Source organism: Talpa occidentalis, unplaced genomic scaffold (assembly GCF_014898055.3).
Source record: "Talpa occidentalis isolate TD23 unplaced genomic scaffold, MPIMG_talOcc4v2.1 talOcc4.8, whole genome shotgun sequence".
Taxonomy (NCBI): domain Eukaryota; kingdom Metazoa; phylum Chordata; class Mammalia; order Eulipotyphla; family Talpidae; genus Talpa; species Talpa occidentalis.
This window is the reverse complement of record NW_023605194.1, coordinates 66,791,546-66,812,427: the sequence shown is the minus strand read 5'-3', so window position 1 is coordinate 66,812,427 and position 20,882 is coordinate 66,791,546. Positions and strand designations below refer to the sequence as shown.

Genomic DNA, 20,882 nt, shown 5'->3' with positions numbered 1-20,882 from the left:
GGAACCAGGCTTCTGATGAGCTTGGGCATCATGGTGACTTGGGTAGAGACATACAGGGCACACATATTTTCTAGAAAAAGAATTTTCTTGGCTTTGCGGCCATGGCCCGATGCACACCCTGTGGTAGTAGACTCTTTCAGTCCTGGTTGAGAACTGACTCTGGTACAGGGAAGCCAGTGGTAACCAAAAGTTTTGTCATAGTTCTACCTCGTTAAAGAAGTAGAGGAATTGGTCTTCCCCAGAGAAATGAGGGCAAAACGTCTTATCTCCTTGACAGCACTGAAGCCCAGGAGCACTCCTTCAACCTGTAACCCTAATTCCCACCAAATTCCACTGAGGACACTCTGTGTCAAAAGGTCACTCTGATTGTCTTGTTTCTCATTTCTACTTTGCAATTGAGCTAGAGTTCAGGGTTTTTTTTAGCTGGAACTATAGTTTTCTTTTAAATTATGTAGAATAGGTGCTTTTTTAAAAGATGCTTAAAAAAAAAAGTAGCTTTTTAGTTTTGAACTTAACCCCAGAATGCTGTCTGCTCCTGCATTAGCTGAACATCTGTGTTCTTTCAGTCAAGTGCTATCTCCTTTTATCTTCTTGTGTGACATCTTGCTCATTTTCAGGACCTAGGTGAAGTTACCTTTTCCTTTTGTTACTGTTCTTCCTAAGTTACTCCATTAGATAGGCTCTTTCCCTGTGGATGTTTTTCCATGTGCCCCAAGGCTGGGTACTCGCCTCTATAATCCTTGCTTCACCCAGCTAGTGCCTTCCTAATAAGCATATAAAATAAGTGATAGCTACAGCAGCTAAGAAAGCTGAGGTTTCCATAAATTCAGAAGAACACAACTAGGTTTACTGTGCATGAAAGCAAAAGCCATAAACTTTAGTTTCATTTCTCCTGTGTTGCTCTCCTGATGTATAGTATGTAGATCTTTCCCTGGAGAATTGGGCAAATGTTTAGTAATTATAAATTATGGTGCTTGTGAATCAGGAAAAGGAAATTATTATGAACTAGTCTGCTCTGTAAATGAAGGTCTGAATTTTCATTTTAAAATGCTTTGCCTAGATCAACTTATGCATATAATTTACACGCAAAATACAAAGATACAATTATACACCATGTGGAGAGACAGTTCTCCAGTCTCTCGTCTACCTTCTGACATTTAATTTCTAATTTGTGATAAGCTCCTCTGTAAGTACATGATGGCAAGATGCTTACACAATGAAGGTGCAAATGAGTGAAAGTCCACAGCCAGAACAGAAGCCAAACTTCCCAACCTGGCTGGTGGGCCCAGGCTGGGAAATTTGTTCTTATGGCCTTGCCACAGTCCCAGAATGGGGTATGATGATATTTGCTCTGCCTTTTCACAGTACAGTTGTATTGTTCAGTTGCTTCTCCAACTACAAACTGCTGTAGAAATCTAAGAGATAATAAGAGAATTTGAGACTGACTGGATGGGATTTAACATCTTCTAAACTATTCTTTGTCAGTTTTCTTCCTTTTTAAATCTCCTGAAATCAACCTCTGACTCTTTGAATGTTCAGAAGAACTGCCAGGGTAAATTACCACTTTCCTATAAGATATGATCATGGTCTGGCACCCTACTGAGCAGTTCTTTAAAGACTGGTGAATATTGAGAGCTATTTGGGAGTGGGGAGCTGCTTAGCTAGAAGCCAGAATGATTGATAGCGACCAGTTAAATCACACTTACTTTGGATTAACAAGCCAAAATGACCATGCTGTTTTGGAGAATGAATTCGTTGTGCTTTCTGGCTTCCTCACTATATAGTCATGTCTCCTAATTCCTTTATGGGACTTGAACATCATTTTCAGATGCCTTCCAAAGAAGGGAGGAGCAAAGAACCAACATTTTCCCTGTGGTACAAGGGATTTATTCAGCTAGGTTGGAGAGGCCAGCTCAAAAAGGGCAGATTAAAAGGAAAAGGAGAATATCTGTTGGAGAAGGCTTTTGGTCTTCATTTTCCTGGTTGGATTTCTCTAAGTCCTATTGACATTTTGGATTATATATTTGTTGTGGGGACTGTCCTTTGTGTTGTAGAATGTTAGCAGCATCCCTGGCCCTCACTCACTAGATGCTAGTAGCTCCTCCTCTATTCCCCACCACACACACACATCCATTTATGACAACTAAAAATGTATCCACCAGTGTTCCCTGGTGACCAAAATTACTCAAGTTTGATAATTGCTGCTGTAAGGTGATCAATTAGTGATTAATAAATCTTGAAGTTGTCATGTCACTGTGAAATGAGCCTTGAATATGGAATCTCACTGGGTTTAAGTTGTCATCATTTACTAAATTCTTTAGCTTGTAACCCTTCTGGGCCTTGATAAATTTGAATAAATATAAAGATTCACACCTTCCATTTCACCCTGAAACCCAATATTAAAAGACTGTTTTAAGATACATAATAAGAGCTAGTGATGTTTTTCTTGCATAGAAGTTACATGCCAGGCACTGTACATGCACATATTTTACTCTGTAATCTTGGATATAGTATTGCTTATATGTTTAATTTTATGTTTGGCAAAATAAGAATCATGTCTAAGTTGTGTTATGGTCATATGTTGATCAGAAAATAAAGTGATTGGATTCTTTGTTGTAGAAAAACATAGTTTATATGTATAGAAAATTTTATTAAGATTCATGGTTCTTCTCATCCCTGGGTCTTTGCTCCTAAGAATTACAGGATTTTCACTCCTGTGCAGAGACAGCCTCTTTATCAGCTCTTCAGTAAAGTCCATTCTAACCAGCGGGTCAGGACTGAAAGAGCTCTTATCCTCCACTGGCCTTTGGCTCGCGATGATGGAAATGTTGTAAAAAGGTGTGTGTCAAATTTTGAATAATGGGATAATTTGTCAATCACATTGCTTCATGATTTGCAGTTGTTTTGGTTCCCTCCCCTATACCTCCCCCATCCTATAATTGAATTATCCCCCTACTATATCTCAGAAAAGATTTTAAGACTTCCCATTGAGATATACTACATCTGGGTGAAATAAGTGAATCAATTTGAAGGAGAAAAGCAGGCTGGATGGTGCAGTAATGAAGTCAGCAGTGGGTGTGGTAGGATTCTACACAGCTGCTGGAGGGGTATTGCAGACTTATCTCTGGAAATAGTGTGGAGCGTTCTGCAAGTAATAGTTTATGATTGCAGTGGTCCTTAAGATGAACTTTGCAGTTACTTAAGATCAAGGGTTCTCAAACAAGCCAATGTCTAGAGACATGTTTGGTTTTCACAACTGAGGGGAGGTGCTACAGGTATCTAGTGGGTAGAGGATGGTGCTGCCATCTATCCACTCTACATACAGGATAGTTCCCCACAACCAAGAGTCATCTGGCCCAGAATGTCAGTAATGTCAAGGTAGAGAACCCCTGCTCTGGATAAAAACATCTATATTGCTATTTGCCTTTTCATGTATTTGTCTCATTTTTCCAACTAGATTATAAGCTTCTTGAGGACAAGAATTTTTTCTTTTATTTTCGAGTCCTTTTGGTTTCTCCATAGTCTGATTTTTTTTTTTAATATTTATTTATGCATACAAGAACTGGGGTGTAAACCAGAGGTGCGGCAGGTGAGAGGGTTCACCAGAGACGGGTGGGGAGCACAACAGGCAGAGCTATTGAAATACACTGCTGAGGGGAGCAGCAGGGGAGACAGGAGAGGTCTGCTGTGCCATGTGGGTAGCTCCCTGGCTGGGATTGAATTTGTCCAGCAGTGGCTGCTTATAGCTTCATAGTGCTGACACTTAACCCTTTGTGTCACCAGGGAGGCCCCACATAAAATAAAAAAAGCCAAAATACGTGTAAAGAGAACTCCGATAAAAAGGGGCTTGAGTTGGGACTCGCATCCAAACTCCAGCCAAAGCCCCAGCTCACTCTTTCTGATTTGTCAGGTGATAGTTCCTATGTTAGAGCTGGTGACTTTTATCCTGGAGAGTTTTAGTACCCTTTTCATCATGAGAAAGTTTTCAGAAACCACATGGTACAGCTTGGTACCAGGAGCCCTCTCATGCTTAGGTATCATCCTCTGGTTTCTTCTTTGACCACTCAAAACCCTTGGACTTATAACCTAGCAGGTTTTTCTTGTGCTTGCTAAGGCAAGCTTTCTCTGGCATATGGTTTTCAAGCACTTTCCAGTGGTGGAAAACATGTCATTTGAATGCTTTCTGGGAAGAGTAGAAGGGAAAAGCCTATATGTTCTCACCATGGACTTTGAACCTTCTCCATTGACCTGATTGAGCCAGTGAAATCATGTGTCCTCGGGGCCTCCCCGGTGGCGCAGCGGTTGAGCGCTGGGTTGCGAAGCTGCCCGCGGCCTCTGCGGTGCCGGTTCGATCCCCGGCTGCTCCCCGGCCACCAGAGGAGGATCCCACATGGCGCGCAGACCTCTCCTGCCGCCCGCTGCTCCCCTCAGCAGTGTACTTCGGTCCTTCTGCCTGCTCTGCTCCCCGCTCTGGCTCTGGTGAATTCTCTCACCCTCCCGCGCTTCTGACTGTACCCAGTGCATGTATAAACAAAACAAACAAACAAATAAATAAATAAATAAAACATGCCTCTATTAAAAAAAAAAAAAATTAAAAAAAAAATTTTAAAAGAAATCATGTGTCCTCTCTGACAATAATCACCATTGCTTACTGGCTTACATTAGGCTAGATTAGGTACCTGAGTAAAATTGGGGTTCTGCTAGAGACCTCCCCACTGAACATAAGCTCTCAGAGGGGAAAGGCAAGTGTTGACTACTGCAAGAAAGTAAACGGAAGTTGCCTCGTGGACAGAAAGCCAACGGTATCTGATATCTTTCGCTAACAGAGTTAATGTCATAGAATTTCTAATTAGCTTTTAATAGCTCAGACTTTCTGGTGGAATCCACTGAGGATTCCAGTGATAAGAGAAGCACTCCACCTAAGTTCTTACCGAGAAGACCATATACATAACTGTGTCTTGGAGCTTTCCATTTTAATTTTAGGAAAGGAAGTAGATGAAACAAAAAACATAGCAAATTACTTAGAATACCTCTGGCAAAAGGAAAACCTGTTTAGTTCATGGTTTTTGTTTTAAAGGCATATGCACTCATCAACCAAGGACAGTCTTGGTCACTGTGGTAAGGGGCAGATAGAAGAGGTAGCAAGACTCATTTGAGGGTCAGGAATAGATCTTCAGTGAAGCAAACCCCAGGTCTTCTGCATCCTCCAGTAGAAGGCCATGCACAGGGAAGCACTTAGTAAATTCATACATTCAACAAGCAGTAAGTGCTGATTGTCTGTCAGGGCAAAGCCCTGGAAAAGTAGCAGTGACTTAAACAGCAGCATGAAGAATCTGTTGAGGTGCAATTGGACTGGGTGGGGTATCTTTTGAGGGTATTCTGTGTAAGAAGAAAGGAAGATGTAGGAAGGGAGCTTACTAGAGAGATAGTAGACATCATAAACAAGACAGTTACAGAGAACCCTAGTGGTGTGGGGGAGGAGGGGGAGCAACAACAGAAAGATGAGAAGTGTTAAGTGTAGGAATGGGACAAAAGGGAATTTTAAGTAGAGTTTGGAAAAGCCTGAGTGAGAAGCTACCATTTGAGCAAAGACCTTGTAGAAGCACACTGAAGAGTTTTGCATGCAGGAGAGTTATTGGGAGGCGCTCTTGGAATGGCTACCTTGGATGGAGTGGAGGGTAGGGTGGAAGTGGGGAAAGGAGGGCATGCATGTGGCAGTGTTGAGGGAAGCAAGAACGGACTGGGACAGTTGGGCTGTGATACAAATACAACAGAAGCTTCACCCAACTCCATGGGAGACTCTAGAGCTGGCTATCCCTTCAGAGTTGTTTTTAATTGGGGTAAGGAGCCAAGACATTTATGCTTCCATGTTCAAAATCACTGGGTGCAGGCTGTCTGAGGAATGAGACCTGACCTTGATTGAAGCAGTTTTTCCACCGAGGGCAGGTCCCTCCTGTAGGGCTCAACTGAGAGCTCACATAAGCTGTCAAGATTCCCATGCTGGACCATGATGCATCATTCTTGGAGGGAAGGGACCTGGACAGGTATCTTGGTATCCACTTATAGGCCTGATGGAGGTGAGGAAGGCAACCATCTGAGGGAGGAACATTCCAGGCAAAGAGAACAGCCAGAACTTGCCTGGCAGGTTTGAGGAATAGCAAGGTTGTCCTGTGATTGGAACACTTCAAGGGTAAGAGCATCAAGAGGTAAGCCATGAAGTGAACAATGGATTGATTGGAAGGGCTCAGTGCATTGCTGGAAGGCCTAGATTCTCAGAGCACGGGAACAGAGGAATAACATGATCAAACTCGGGTCTTGCCCTTCTGCCTAACTGCTGCATTAAGACTAGAATTGGTTTGGGGGCCAGTAATGAGGCTGTCTCAGGCAAGAGATGAACAGCTATGGTTTCAACCAGGTTGGTGATGGTGCTGTTGAGAAATGGATTCTGAGACGGATGGAGAGAAGGAGAGGGAGAAAATTTATACACTTACCTCCGCCCTCTCTCCTACCCCACACAATACTTTTTTTATTTTTTTTAAGATTTTATTTATTTTTGTGTAGAAGAACTGGGGTGTAGGCCAGAGGTGCAGGTGGTGAAAGGATTCGCCAGGGACAGAGCCGAGAGCAGAGCAGATGGAGCCCTAAAAACACACTGCTTAGGGTAGCAGCAGGTGAGACAGGGAAGGTCTGTAGCGCCATACGTGGGTCAGCTCCCTGACCAGGAATTGAATCCAGGCCATGGCGGTGACAGCACTGAGACTTAACCCCTAGGCTTCCAGGGAGGTCCATGTTTTGTTTTTAGGTAGATTTTGTTTAGTGAAATGTACAGACCTTAAGTGTACAATTTGATGAATTTTAACTGAAATACTACTACTCCTTACTCAAGGTGTGGAACATTTGCACCTACTTAAGAGCACTGAGTTGTGGATAATATTGTGAAGTTAGAGTCACCAGAGCCAAATGTATGAGATAAAAGAGAACTGAACAACTCCATTTGAAGTACAGAGTTGCTGTCCCCTGAGGTCAGACTGTGCAAGTAGCAGAAGGGAGAAGAAGAGCTGCGCCATTCTGTTTTAGACAGGGTGGGCCAAGTGAGCCCTAGCAGGCAGGGCCTTGCCTAAGTGAGTGACCTCTTTCCCTTCTCCCTTTTGAGAACAGTAGAGCTCTATCCTAGAGCCATTGTTTTTTTTTTTTGGTTTGTTTGTTTTTAAGGATTTATTTTTTTTTAAAGATTTATTTATTTATACATGCACTGGGTACAGTCAGAAGCTCGGGATGGCGAGAGAATTCACCAGAGCCAGAGCGGGGAGCAGATCAGGCAGAAGGACTGAAGTACACTGCTGAGGGGAGCAGTGGGTGGCAGGAGAGGTGTGCGCGGCATGCGGGACCCTCCTCCAGTGGCCGGGGAGCAGCCGGGGATCGAACTGGCGCTGCAGAGGCTGCGGGCAGCTTCGCAACCCAGTGCTCAACCGCTACGCCACCGGGGAGGCCCCTAGAGCCATTGTTAAGGAACAGGACAAATAGCTGAATTTTGACTTGTAAATTTCTATATTATATTAAGATATTTCTCATGCTGTGTTATATGTGACTCTGGATGAATAAGCCTTTTATGTTTTAATATTTTTAATTTGTAAAATGTGGAATAACTTTTTTTTATAAAAGTAATACATGTTTGGGGCCTCCCCTGGTGGCGCAGCGGTTGAGCGCTGGGCTGCGAAGCTGCCCACAGCCTCTGCAGCGCCAGTTCAATCCTGGCCGCCAGCGAGGGTCTCACATGGCACGCAGACCTCTCCTGCCTCACCCGCTGCTCCCCTCAGCGGTGTATTTCTTCGTCAGTCTGCCTGTTCTGTTCCCTGCTCTGGCTCTGGTGAATTCTCTCACCCTCCGGCGCTTCTGACTGTACCCAGTGCTTGTATAAATAAATAAATAAATCCTAAAAAAAATAAAAAGTAATACAGGTTCAATTTAGGATGAGTTAAGAAATGCAAAAAGGGAAAGGATAACTTTTCATGTGGTCTTTAAGACCATTTGGAAAAATATAAAATTAAAAAAGTTTTACTTAGTGTTCCTACCACATCATAAAATTAGTTTTGTTTTTGTTTTTGTTTTTTAACCTTAGCCAAATTCCATTGCCATAGCAAGCACAATGTTTTTAATGTAAGCCTCACTAAGACCTTGCATTGCACATATAACTGTGATAGTGAAAATGTTACAGGACATTTTTCACTTAAGTAAAATATGTTTGTTATTTTCTTTTTTAATAATAAATTTTATTTTTATATTCCCCATACAATTGCAACCCCCCCATTTTGACCCCAATCCCTCCCCTCCCGCCCCCCACCCCCCAAAAAGTGTCTCTGGTTCATAGTTTTTTGTTGATTTTGATTTTCACTTTCTTATAGTTATTCATTTTCCTGGTCCCTTATTTAAGTTTTCTAGATTCCTGCTATGAGTGAGACCATCTGGTATTTTTCTTTTTCTTTCTGGCTTATTTCACTGAGCATGATCCCTTCCAGCGCCATCCATGTTGCTGCAAATTGCATGTGTTTATCTTTTTTGAATGCTGAGTAATATTCCATGGTGTATATGGACCACATCTTCTTGATCCAGTCATCTATTTTTGGGCATTTGGGCTGTTTCCAAAGCTTAGCTATTGTAAACAGTGCTGCTATAAACATAGGGGTGCAGGTGTTCTTTGGAATTGATGTTTCTGTGTCCTTTGGGTAAATACCTAGGAGTGGAATTGCTGGATCATATGGAAGCTCTATGTTTAGTAGGTCCAGAAATCTCCACACAGCTCTCCACAGTGGTTGGACCAGTTTGCACTCCCACCAACAGTGCAGGAGAGTTCCTTTTTCTCCACAACCTCGCCAACATTTGTTGCTAGTTTTTTTTAATATGTGCCATTCTCACTGGTGTAAGATGGTATCTCATGGTAGTTTTGATTTGCATTTCCCTGATTACAAGTGATGTTGGTGGCTTAGCGGTTGGGCGCTGGGTTACAAAGCTGCCCGCAGCCTCTGGAGCGAGCCCCAGTTCGATCCCCGGTCACCGTGTGAGGGTCCCACATGGCGCGCAGGCCTCTCCTGCCGCCCGCTGCTCCCCTCAGCAGTGTACTTCCTCACTCTGCCTATTCTACTCTCCGCTCTGGCTCTGGTGAATTCTCTCGCCCTCCTGCGCTTCTGACTGTACCCAGCGCTTGTATGAATAAATAAATCTTTAAAAAAAAAAATGAACATTTTTTCATATGCCTGTTGGCCATTTGCATTTCCTCTTCAGAGAAGTTTCTTTTTAGCTCTTCTGCCCATTTTTTGACTGGATTGTTTTCTTTGTTGTTGTTGAGTCTCATCAGCTCTTTGCAGATTTTTGTGATCAGTCCTTTATCATTAGTGTTGGGTGCAAAAATGTTCTCCCAGTTAGTGGGGTTTCTCTTTGTTTTTGTTATTGTCTTTTTGCTGTGCAGAAGCTCTTTAATTTGATGTGATCCCAGCTGTTTATCTTTGCTTTCACTATCACTGCTTTGGGCGATGTGTCTGTAAAGATGTCTTTGATGTGCATATCACGTAGTGTTTCGCCTATATTTCCTTCTATGTATTTTATGGTTTCAGGTCTTATGTCTAGTTCTTTAATCCATTTTGAGTTGATTTTTGTGTATGGTGTGAGGTAGTGGTCAAGCTTCATTCTTTTGCATGTAGTGACCCAGTTTTCCCAGCACCATTTATTGAACAAACTTTCTTTGCTCCAGTGCATATTCTTTGCTCCTTTGTCAAATATTAGTTGACCATAAATCTGTGGGTTCATTTCTGGATTTTCTATTCGATTCTATTGGTCTGTATGTCTGTTTTTGTTCCAATACCATGCAGTTTTGATGATTATGGCTTTGTAGTATAGTTTGAAGTATGAAGCCAACACTACACTAATACCAAAACCGAACAAGGACAACACAAAAAAGGAAAACTACAGGCCAATCTCCCTAATGAACACTGATGCAAAAATCCTCAATAAAATTTTAGCTATCAGAATCCAACAATGTATCTATAAGATAATTCACCACGACCGAGTAGGATTCATTCCAGGGACACAAGGATGGTTTAACATCCGAAAATCAATCACGTTATCCAACACATCAACAAAAAGAAATTTAAAAACCATATGATAATATCAATAGATGCTGAGAAAGCTTTTGACAAAGTGCAACACCCATTCATGATAAAAGCCCTTGAAATTCTTGGGATACAAGGAACATACTTCAACATCATAAAGGCCATATACAACAAGCCAACAGCCAGAATCATTCTCAATGGTGAAAAGCTGAAAGCAATTCCATTAAGATCTGGAACAAGACAAGGAGGTCCACTCTCACCACTGCTTTTCAATATAATACTGGAAGTCCTAGCTAGAGCAATAAGACAAGAGAAAGACATACAAGGAATCCAAATAGGAAAAGAAGAAGTCAAACTACCACTATTTGCAGATGATATGATAATATACATAGAGAACCCCAAAAACTCCACAGAAAAACTAATTCAACTCATCAATCAGTTCAGCAAAGTGGCAGGATACAAAATCAACACGCAAAAGTCAGTAGCCTTCCTATACACAAACAATAAATCTGAAGAAGAAATTAAAAAAACCATCCCTTTTATTATCGAAACAAAAAAAATCAAATATTTGGGAATAAATCTAACAAAAGAGGTAAAGGACCTATACAAAGAAAACTATAAAACACTGTTAAAAGAAATAGAAGAAGACACAAAGAAATGGAAAGACATCCCCTGCTCATGGATTGGAAGAGTAAACATTATTAAAATGGCCATCCTACCAAAAGCAATGTACAGATTCAATGCTATTCCAATCAAAATTTCAATGTCATTCTTCAAAGAAATAGAACAATTATTGATGAAATTCATATGGAATCACAAAAAACCCCGAATAGCCAAAGCTCTCCTGAAAAAAATAGAAGGGAATGGAGGCATCACACTCCCAGACTTCAAACTGTTATTTTCTTTTTTTTAAAGATTTATTTATTTATGCATACAAGAGCTGGGGCACAGGCCAGAGATGCGGGGGTGAGAGGATTCACCAGAGACAGAGTGGGGAACAGAACAGAACTGAAATATACTGCTGAGGGGAGCAGCGGGCAAGTCAGGAGAGGTATGCTGCGCCATGTGGGTTGCTCCCTGGCCAGCCCGGGATTGAACTCGTGCTGCAGAGGCTGGGATTGCTTCGTAGTGCAGTGCTTAACCCCTTGCACCACCAGGGAGGCCCCGGGTTTGTTATTTTCTTAATTGTGGTTCTTGTTAAGCTGACACATCTCCTCTGTGGGATCATAGCCCCTTTAAAAAAAAAAAAGATTTATTTATGCATATAAGAGCTTGGGTGTATGCCAGAAGTGTAGGAGGATTCACCAGAGACAGAGTGGGAAGCAGAACAGGCAGATTGATTGAAATACACTGCTTAGGAGATCAGCAGGTGAGACAGGAGAGGTCTGCTGTGCCATGTGGGTTAGCTCCCTGCCAGGGATCAAACTCATGCCGCAGTGATAGTTTCATAGTGCTGAGACTTAACCCCTTGCACCACCAGGGAGGCTAGGGAACATAGCTCTTAATTGCTTTCTTTTCTTTCTTTCTTTTTTAAAGATTTATTTATTTATGCATACAAGAGCTGGGGTGTAGGTCAGAGGTGTGGGGGTATGTGAGAGGGGTATGTGAGAGGATTCAGCAGAGACAGTGGGGAGCAGAACAGGTGGATCTACTGAAATACACTCCTGAGGGGAGCAGCCGGTGAAACAGGAGTGGTCTGCTGCGCCATGTGGGTTAGCTCCCCGACCCAGGATCAAACTCATGCTACAATGGCTGTGGATAGCTTCATAGTGCTGAGACTTAACCCTTTGCTCCACCAGGGAGGCCCTAATTGCTCTTAATTTTCTAATGAAAGTGGGTGGAAGAGATGATTATATTTATGGAAATCCATTCTCAGATAGCTTTTGTTTGTTTTGGTTTTATTTTATATATTTTTTACATCATTCTTCATTTTTGTACATTGTATGCTTTCTCATCTCAGTTGTAGTTCCTGTGAAATTTCCACACCATTTCACCCATGTACCATCACTGTACTCCCTTGTGTTCTTCCCATCCCTGTTTTGATTCTACTCCCCTCCCCCCCTCCCTGTAGAAGGACTGGTTCATAGTTGTCTGTTGATTTCATATTTGCTTTATCATAATTGCTTTTTTCCCCCTGGTCCCTTATTTGGATCCTCTACATTCCTCCTAAAAGTGAAACCATCTGGTATTTATTTTTCTTTCTGGCATATTTCACCAAGCATGATCCCTTCCAGCTCCGTCCGTGTTGCTGCAAATGGCATGGGTTTACCTTTTTTATTGCTGAGTAATATTCCACGGTGTATATGTACCACATCTTCTTGATCTAATCATCTATTTTTGGGCATTTTGGTTGTTTCCATAGCTTATCTATTGTAAATAGTGCTGCAATAAAAAAGGGGGTGCAGCTGTCCTTTTGAATTAATATTTTTGTGTTTGGGGGGTAGTTACCTAGGAGTGGAATTGCTGGATCATATGGAAGCTCCATTTTTAGCAGTTTGAAGAAACTCCAGTTGCTTTCCACAGTGGTTGGACCAGTCTGCTTTCCCACCAGCAGTGTAGGAGAGTTCCTTTTTCTCTACATCCTTGCCAACAATTGTTGTTGCTAGATTTTTTAATATGTGCCATTCTCACTGGTGTGAGATGGTATCTCATTGTGGTTTTGATTTGCATTTCCCTGATTATGAGTGATATTGAACATTTTTTCATATGCCTGTTGGTCAGTCATTCACAGATTACTTTTTTTAAATTTTTATTTATGCATACAAGAACTAGGGTACAGGCCAGAGGTGTCAGGGGAGGGTGTGAGAGGATCCACCAGAGACAGAGTGGGAAGCAGAACAGGCAGACTGACTGAAATACACTGCTGAGGGGAGCAGTGGTGAGACAGGAGAGGTCTGTTGTACCATATGGGTAGCTCCCTGACTGGCCCGGGATCGAACATGTGCTGCAGAGGCTGTGGCTAGCTTCACAGTGCTGGGCTTAACCCCTTGCACCACCAGGGAGACTGCTCGCAGGTAACTTTTAAGCACTATCTCTGTTCTGCAAAAGGAGAAAATAGAAGAAACAGATAGTGTCTGTTATCAAGACTCTTTTGATTGTGTTTTGGCAAATGCTGCAGAAAAAGTAATTAAGATTTAGAAATAATAGGACCTCCCTGGTAGTGCAGGTGGTTGAGCGCAGTGCTGTGAAGCTGTCAGTAGCCTCTGCAGTGCAGGTTTGATCCCGGCCTGCTGCGGAGATACCCACATGGTGCGGCAGACCTCTCCTGTCTCGCCCACTGCTCCCCTCAGCAGTGTATTTCAGTGAGTCTGCCTGTTCTGCCCCCCACTTTGTCTCTGGTGAATCCTCTCACCCTCCCGTGCTTCTGGCTTGTACCCCAGTTCTTGTACAAATAAATCTTAAAAAAAAAAAAAAAAGATCTCGAAAGAATATACCTGTCACTTTCTTCTACTTTAGTTAATGGCAGAACAGTAAAGCACAACAAAACAGTTGCATGATTGCTACAGCTTTCTTCCTGTGCAGGATTATGAACCTCAGTCTCCTAGCTGCTGTGAGATGTTATTGTGGTAGTACTTACCTAAGAAGACTAGGAAACTGTTTATGGTTGGAAGCAGTAAAGCTGCCAGCAACAGATGGCTCTGTGAGCCAGTCAAAGCTGTGCTTCCTGCCTGCAGGTGGTGGTCACATCTGAGAACCTACTTTAGGAAATGAAGAGCCTGCCTTCCAGAGATTGAGATGCTAGTGACTTAAAGGTGTGCTTGGATTTGGGACCTCTGCCATGGACTTTCTCTAGCCAACCAACAAAAGAATTTATTGAGTGCCTACTGTGTGCTAAGGCCACACCTCTGGCTACTGGGAATGCTTCCATGATTAAGAGTGACAAAAATTGCCGAGCTCTTGGAATAGACATTCTGTGGGTAGACAGGCATACAACAAAGGACCAGTGTGAGGAGGTTAATATTTTCGTATAGGATGGTTAAGAGGGTAACATTGAGCAAAGACTGGTAGGAGACCAGGAAGGAGCAGTGGAGTGTATTGGACAAGAACTTCTGGGCCAAGGAAATGGCCAGTAGAGAACACTGGATAGGTGCCTGCTTGGTGCATTCTAGCAAAGGAGAGAAGACCAGTCATTGGGGCAGAAGGAGCCTGGAGATGAGGTCAGAAAAGTTTAGGAGATGTGGCTATTGTTGGACCTGTTGGTTTCTCCTGCCCAAGGCATGGCCTTAACTGTGATGGGCAGACAGACAATGCTGTCTAATCTGGTAGGCAGCTTAAAATTAAATTTGTAAGCTTACGGGCAAAAATTTCTCCAGAGAACTGTTGATACTAGAGTATGTACAAGAAAATGATCCATTCATTTTATTATGATAATCACTGAGTGAGTGTATTTGTTATTGAGATCATTGCAGAGTCACACATAGTTGTAAGAAATGATACCAAGGATCTTTTGTACATTTTGCCCAATTTCTCCAAGGGGTAGCGTTTTATAAAACTTCACTATAATATGGCATTGATATTGATACAATCCACCTATCTACTTATTTAGATCTTCCCCATTTTTATTTGTACTCGTATGTGGGGAGTAGAGGGTGGTGTTTAGTTCTATACAGTCTGTTTACCTGTGTAGCTTTTTGTATCCACCATCACAGTCCAGTAACCATACTTGCCTTCCCAGACCCTTCCATCTTATTGGTATATTTCTACACATGGATGTTTAAAAAATTTTGTTTTGTTTGACATTTTTTAAAACTGTACACAACATAAAATTTACTGTCTTAACCATCTTTTAGATGCATAATTTGGTAGTGTCACTTATATTCATATTCATATGAATGAGTAAATTCATATCTTAGAACTCATTCATATGAATAAGTTCATTCCTTAGAACTTACTCATCTTGCAAAACTAAAACTCTGACCCTATTAGACAACAACATCCCAGTCCCTCATTCTATAATACATCTCTCTGAATATAACTGCTTTGGAGACTTAAGTGGAATCATACAATATTTGTGCTTTTGTCACTGGCATGTCAAGTAACATAATGTCTTTGAGAGTCATCCATGTCACATCTGTCAAGATTTCTTTCCTTTTAAGGCTAAATAATATTCCATTTTATGACTATACCACATTTTAGTTTTTCATTTATTCATCAGTGGACACTTGGGTTGCTTCCACCTTTTAGGTATTGTGGATAATGCTGTTTGCCATGGACATGAGTGGCAAATATCTCTTTGAGACCGTGCTTTCAATTCTTTTGGATATATACTCAGAAGTGAAATTGCTGGATTCTTAGCTAATTCTATTTTCAATTTATTGAGAAACCACATACTTTTTCTATAGCACATACTCTGTTATACCATTTTATCTTTGACCCAACAGTGCACAAGGGTTCCACTTTCTCTGCCAGTACTTGTTTGTTTCTTTCTCTCTGTCTGTCTGTCTCTCTCTCTCTCTCATATTCGTAGCTATACTAAAGGGTGTAAGATGAGGGCTTATTGTGGTTTTGACTTGGATTTCTTTGATAGTTCATGATAACATCTTACATGCTTATTGACCATCTGTAAATATGCTTTGGAGAAATGTCTATTCAAATCCCCAGCCCATTTTGAGTCTTATTTTTTTGTTTTGTTTTGTTCATTGAGTCTTATGAATTCTGTATATAGTCTGAACATTCATCCTTTATCAAATGTATAATTTTCAAATATTTTCTCCCAGTTTGTTGTTGGCCTTTTTATTCTGTTGATAGTATCATTTGATGAGCAAACTTTTTTAATTTTTAAGAAATCCAACTTGCAGGTTTTTTCTTCCAAGGTTGTTTTGACTACTGCAGGTCCCTTAAGATTCTACATGAATTTTAGTATTTCTGACACCCTCCCCCCCAAAAAAAAAAGTCATTGGAGTTTTTATTCAGGTTACATTAACTCTATATAGCTTTAGCTAATACTAACATCTTAACAATACTAAATCTGGGGTGGGGGAAGCAAATATTATTTAAAAATGAACAATGATGTAATAAAGAAAACAGAAAAGAAAGGGAAAAAAATACTAAATCTTTCAAACCATGAACACAAGAAGTCTTTCCATTTATTTGTCTTTAATTTCTTTCAGCAATGTTTTCTGGTTTTTAGTGTACATGTTTGATATCCTTGGTTAAATTTATTTACAAGTATTTAATTCTTTTGATTCTATTTTATTTTTATTTTTTTAAAGATGTATTTATTTATGCATACAAGAGCTGGGATACAGGCCAGAGGTGCAGAGGGTTGAGAGGATTCACCAGAGACAGAGTGGGGAGAAGAACAGGCAGACTGAGGGGAGCAGCAGGCGAGTCAGAAGAGGTCTGTTGCGCCATATGGGTTGCTCCCTGGCCGGCCAGGGATCGAACTTGTGCTGCAGAGGCTGCGGACAGCTTCATAAGTTGTGTCTTAACCCCTTGTGCCACCAGGGAAGCCCTTGATTCTATTTTAAATGATATTGTTTCTTTAATTTCCTTTGTGGGTTTTTTACTGTTAATGTATAAAAATGTGGCTGATACTTGTTTGTTGCTTTTGTATTCTTCAGCTTTACTAAATTCATTATTATGATTTTTCATGGAATCATTAGTATATTCTACATGTAACATTTTTGCACCTATTTGATATTTTAATATTATTTTGCAACTTCATTTTTCACTTAATGTTTACAACATTTTTCCATGGTTCATTTTAATTACAAATTTCCTAAAATTTGTTAAAACCAAATATTATTGGGCTATACGGGAGAAATCTTCCCAGGAACAAGATGCATTGGGCAAAGGCCCCAACTTCCCCATTTCCATTCCAGCAGTACATGTTCACGGATGTTTCAGTCATATGTACCAGTGAGCTGTCCGAATTAAAGGTCAGGGGCAGCAGCCCAAACCAAAGAGACAGTTGTCTTATTTGCCCTCCTTGCTTCTTTCTGGCCATCCTTCTCTATAACTTCCACAGTTGGACCTTCTCCAGGAATCTTTACTGTGATGCAGGAGAGGAAGTGTTTGTACATGACTGACCCTGTCAAAACCCACAGCTTCTGTAACTACTTTTTATTCCCTGCCAGATGAAGAGTATGCAGGGTACTGTGTGTGGGCTGGGAAGGGCCCAGAAAGTTGTCCAAGAAGCAGAGCCCCAGAGAGAATGGATTATGTTGGATGTGCAGTTGAGAATATAAGGATTCAGTATCAGTATATTGATATATTCAGTATGAGTATATGGGTATGAGATTCCTGATGTTTGTTTATTTTATGTCTCTGTACAAAGAAAGGCCAAACACTGAAGTAGTTGGAAACTCATCTTTATCGTTACGCTGTGACACAGGAAAACTTCTCCAACCAAGCAAGCATAAGAGCCTTTTCCTCAGCTCCACCTTGAAGAGCCCATTAGAAAAAGGAGATCTGTTCCCATTTAGGGAATGTTTTCCTTGGGACTGAAAGGCCTGACAGGAGCCAGCACCTTGCTGATGGCTTTGTGTAGGTCCACTACCATATTTCTTTTTTTTTTTTTTTTTTTAAGATTTATTTATTTATGCATACAAGAACTGGGGCACAGGCCAGAGGTATGGGGGCTGAGAGGATTCACCAGAGACAGAGTGGGGAACAGAACAGGCAGATGGACTGAAATACACTGCTGAGGGGAGCAGCGGGCAAGTTAGTAGAGGTCTGCTGTGCGATGTGGGCAGCTCCCTGGCCAGGGATTGAACTTGTGCTTCAGTGGCTGCAGATAGCTTCATAGGTTGAGTCTTAATCCCCTGCCCCACCAGGGAGGCCCTCTACCATATTTCTTATAATACGTGATACATCACTATGAAAGGAAATGCAGTGCCAATCATACCATTCCCAGGGTTTATCCTGACCTCAGAAATCCTGATCAGAAATGTTCATATGTGGGCCTCCCCGGTGGCGCAGAGGTTGAGCGCTGGGTTGCGAAGCTGCCCGCGGCCTCTGCGGCGCCGGTTCGATCCCCGGCTGCTCCCCGGCCACCTGAGGAGGGTCCCACATGGCGCGCAGACCTCTCCTGCCGCCCGCTGCTCCCCTCAGCAGTGTACCTCGGTCCTTCTGCCTGCTCTGCTCCCCGCTCTGGCTCTGGTGAATTCTCTCACCCTCTCGCGCTTCTGACTGTACCCAGTGCATGTGTAAACAGAACAAATAAAACAAATAAATAAAGAAATAAACATGCCTCTATAAAAAAAAAAATGTTCATATGTGAAACATATGCATCTTAGAAGCAATGTGACATGGCATTTTAGTCAGTTTTATAAGGTGTTTATGAGGGTGAATGTGTCCTCCCATTTTGCAAGTTAGGAAATCGGTGTTTTGAGAGTTAAATAGCTTACTGAAGCCTGCATAGCTGGTAGACCAACAGGACCGTGGTTTCAACCTAGGGCTGTTTTATGCTAAAACAGTCCTATTTCCAACCTTCATTATTGTCTTCCTCTGGAAGCTTGAGGTCCACTCCAATTTAACAATTCCCTTCATCTTAGCAACTAAAGCCCATGTTCCACACAACTGTATGGATCTAACCTTGGTATTCCCCTGCTTTGAAGGTGATAGTAGAGGGAGGTCTGTGCTCTCTTCTCTCTCTCTACTTTCTACTGGCTGTCCGTCTACAGTAGCATGTCAGATTTCTTGATTCCCTGCTTAGTCTCCTCTGCCTAAAATCCCCCTCCCCACTCTTTGGGATTCAGTTCATCTGTGATTTATGCAGGCATCCACAGACTGACTTAGGTGATTTTCTTCCTGTGCAGTTGTCCCTCCTTGGACATACCAGTACAGATTTTCTGCATTCTAGGAGCTTACTGAGGTCAGGGTGAGCCTTCTGCATCTTTATATTTTGACTGCTTAGCTAAATATCAGACTTACGGTAGGCATCCATAGATGGGAGCTGAATGAGAGAACATCTGTGGATGCTACAAATGGGTTGATCTGAAGGACTGAGCCTCTCTGCTTGGCCTGGCTCACTGTGCATACTCTTGGGGAGTTAGGCTGACCTGTGTCTTACAGGTAAGTGAATTTGGAGCTCTTGATGGGAGATGTGATATGTATCACAGACATTAGGAGCTTAAAGACTTAAGCTCTCCCAGGACCCAGTGGATGTTCCTGCCTGATGGAGGTCCATGCAAGACTGATACTGATTCAGTTAGAACTTCTTTGGTTCTAAAAAAAGTGAATGAAAGCCCTTTGGGATTATTTCTTACTGTATTATAAGCTACCCCAAAACCTGCTGGCTTAAAACAATAATGATTTTATTATTTGCAATTTTGCAACTTAGCAGGAATAGCACCTCTTGTTCCACATGTAATCTGCTGGGGTGGCTAGAATAGTTTGAGACTATAAGAGTAGTCCTATTTTCTGGGCCTTGATTCTCACTGTTGATTATGTCCTGTGATCCTTTCCATATGACGGCTTGGGATTCTCCTGGCATAGTGGTCTCAGAGTAGTTGGACTTCTTCCATGGCACATGGTTTCCTCCAGAGGGCATAAGTTGAACTGCTGGATCTTCTTAGACTTAAGCTTGGAAGTGAAACAGTTAAAACTGTTTACTGGGCTAACCCAAATCCAAGGAAAGGAAAGCACACAGGCATGAGTCCTGGGAGATAATGGTTCCCTGAAGCCCATGGAAGATGCAAAATAAGTCTCATGTGGGCCCATAGGCTTGGACATCCAGGGGCATGGCTCTGCATAGCAAATCCAAGGGCCCAAACTACGTCATCTGGACCAGTGAATGAATACTTCTCACTCTGACTCTTGCTCCCTACTTTCTACCTGTGGGGTTGGCATCAGTTCCCTCCAGACAATGTCATACCCACCTTCAAAGCAGCTCCATGTACACCCCCCTCTCAGTTTTCCCTAGAGGAACAACACTTTGTAGTATTTATTTATTTGTTTAAAGACTTATTTTTATTTATTTATGCATACAAGAATTGGGGTGTAGGCCAGAGGTGTGGGGGGTGAGAGGATTCACTAGAGACAGAGTGGGGAGCAGAACAGGCAGATCCACTGAAATACACTGCTGAGGAGAGCAGCGGGCAAAACAGGAGAGGTCTGCTGCGCTATGTGGCTTAGCTCCCTTTCTGGAAATCGAACTCTTGCTGCAATGGCTGGCAATAGCTTGATAGTGTTAAGATTTTAACCCCTGCACTACCAGGGAGGCCCCGCATTGTAGTATTTAAAGCCTCAGGCTCTGGAGCCAGATAGTGGCATTCTGTCAGGCAGCTATATGGCCGAGGACAACTTTTCTAACCATGTGCCTCAGTTTCTCCCTCATCTGTAAAATATGAATGTCAGAAATATCTACCTCAAAGTGGTGTGAGATTTAAGGACTATTCTGGACTATGCTTCTTGTAGAATTTGAGGGGCACATCAGAAACACAAGAGCATGTTATAACCTGGGGGAGAGAGGATCTGGCCTGGGAAAGGCAGAGCTCCTCAGAATACACTCCATTGTGGGAGGGCTCCCTCGTGGCATAGGGATTAAGTCTCAGCACTCTCATGCTACCACCGTTTCAGGCCTGAATTCAATCCTTGGCCAGAGAGCTGACCCACATGGCGCAGCAGACCTCTCCTGTCTCACCCACTGCTCCCCTCAACAGCATGTTTCAGTAGGTCCGCCTGCTCTGCTCCCCATTCTCTCTGGTGAATCCTCTAACCCTTTCCCCTTGCCCCCCACACTGTGGCCTACACCCTAGTTCTTGTATGCATAAATAAATAAAAATAAATCTTTACCAAAATAAAAAAACATACTCCATCATGGCTCTGGCTCTC

At 42.2% G+C, this 20,882-nt stretch overlaps 1 protein-coding gene across 3 annotated transcripts in view; it reads left to right on the top strand.

Moving 5' to 3' along the window:
• LOC119234325 (protein HIRA) overlaps positions 1 to 20,882 on the top strand; it is a 97,684-nt gene that overhangs the window by 876 nt on the left and 75,926 nt on the right. Inside the window, exon 1 of one of the 3 annotated variants that reach the window (XM_037497185.2) lies at positions 16,807 to 17,591. The exons of the other annotated variants lie outside the window; for them this stretch is intronic. Coding sequence (XP_037353082.1) covers positions 17,534 to 17,591 — 58 coding nt within the window. The 5' untranslated portion in view covers positions 16,807 to 17,533. Of the gene's footprint in view, positions 1 to 16,806; positions 17,592 to 20,882 lie in introns of those variants that run through there. 3 annotated transcript variants of the gene reach the window in all.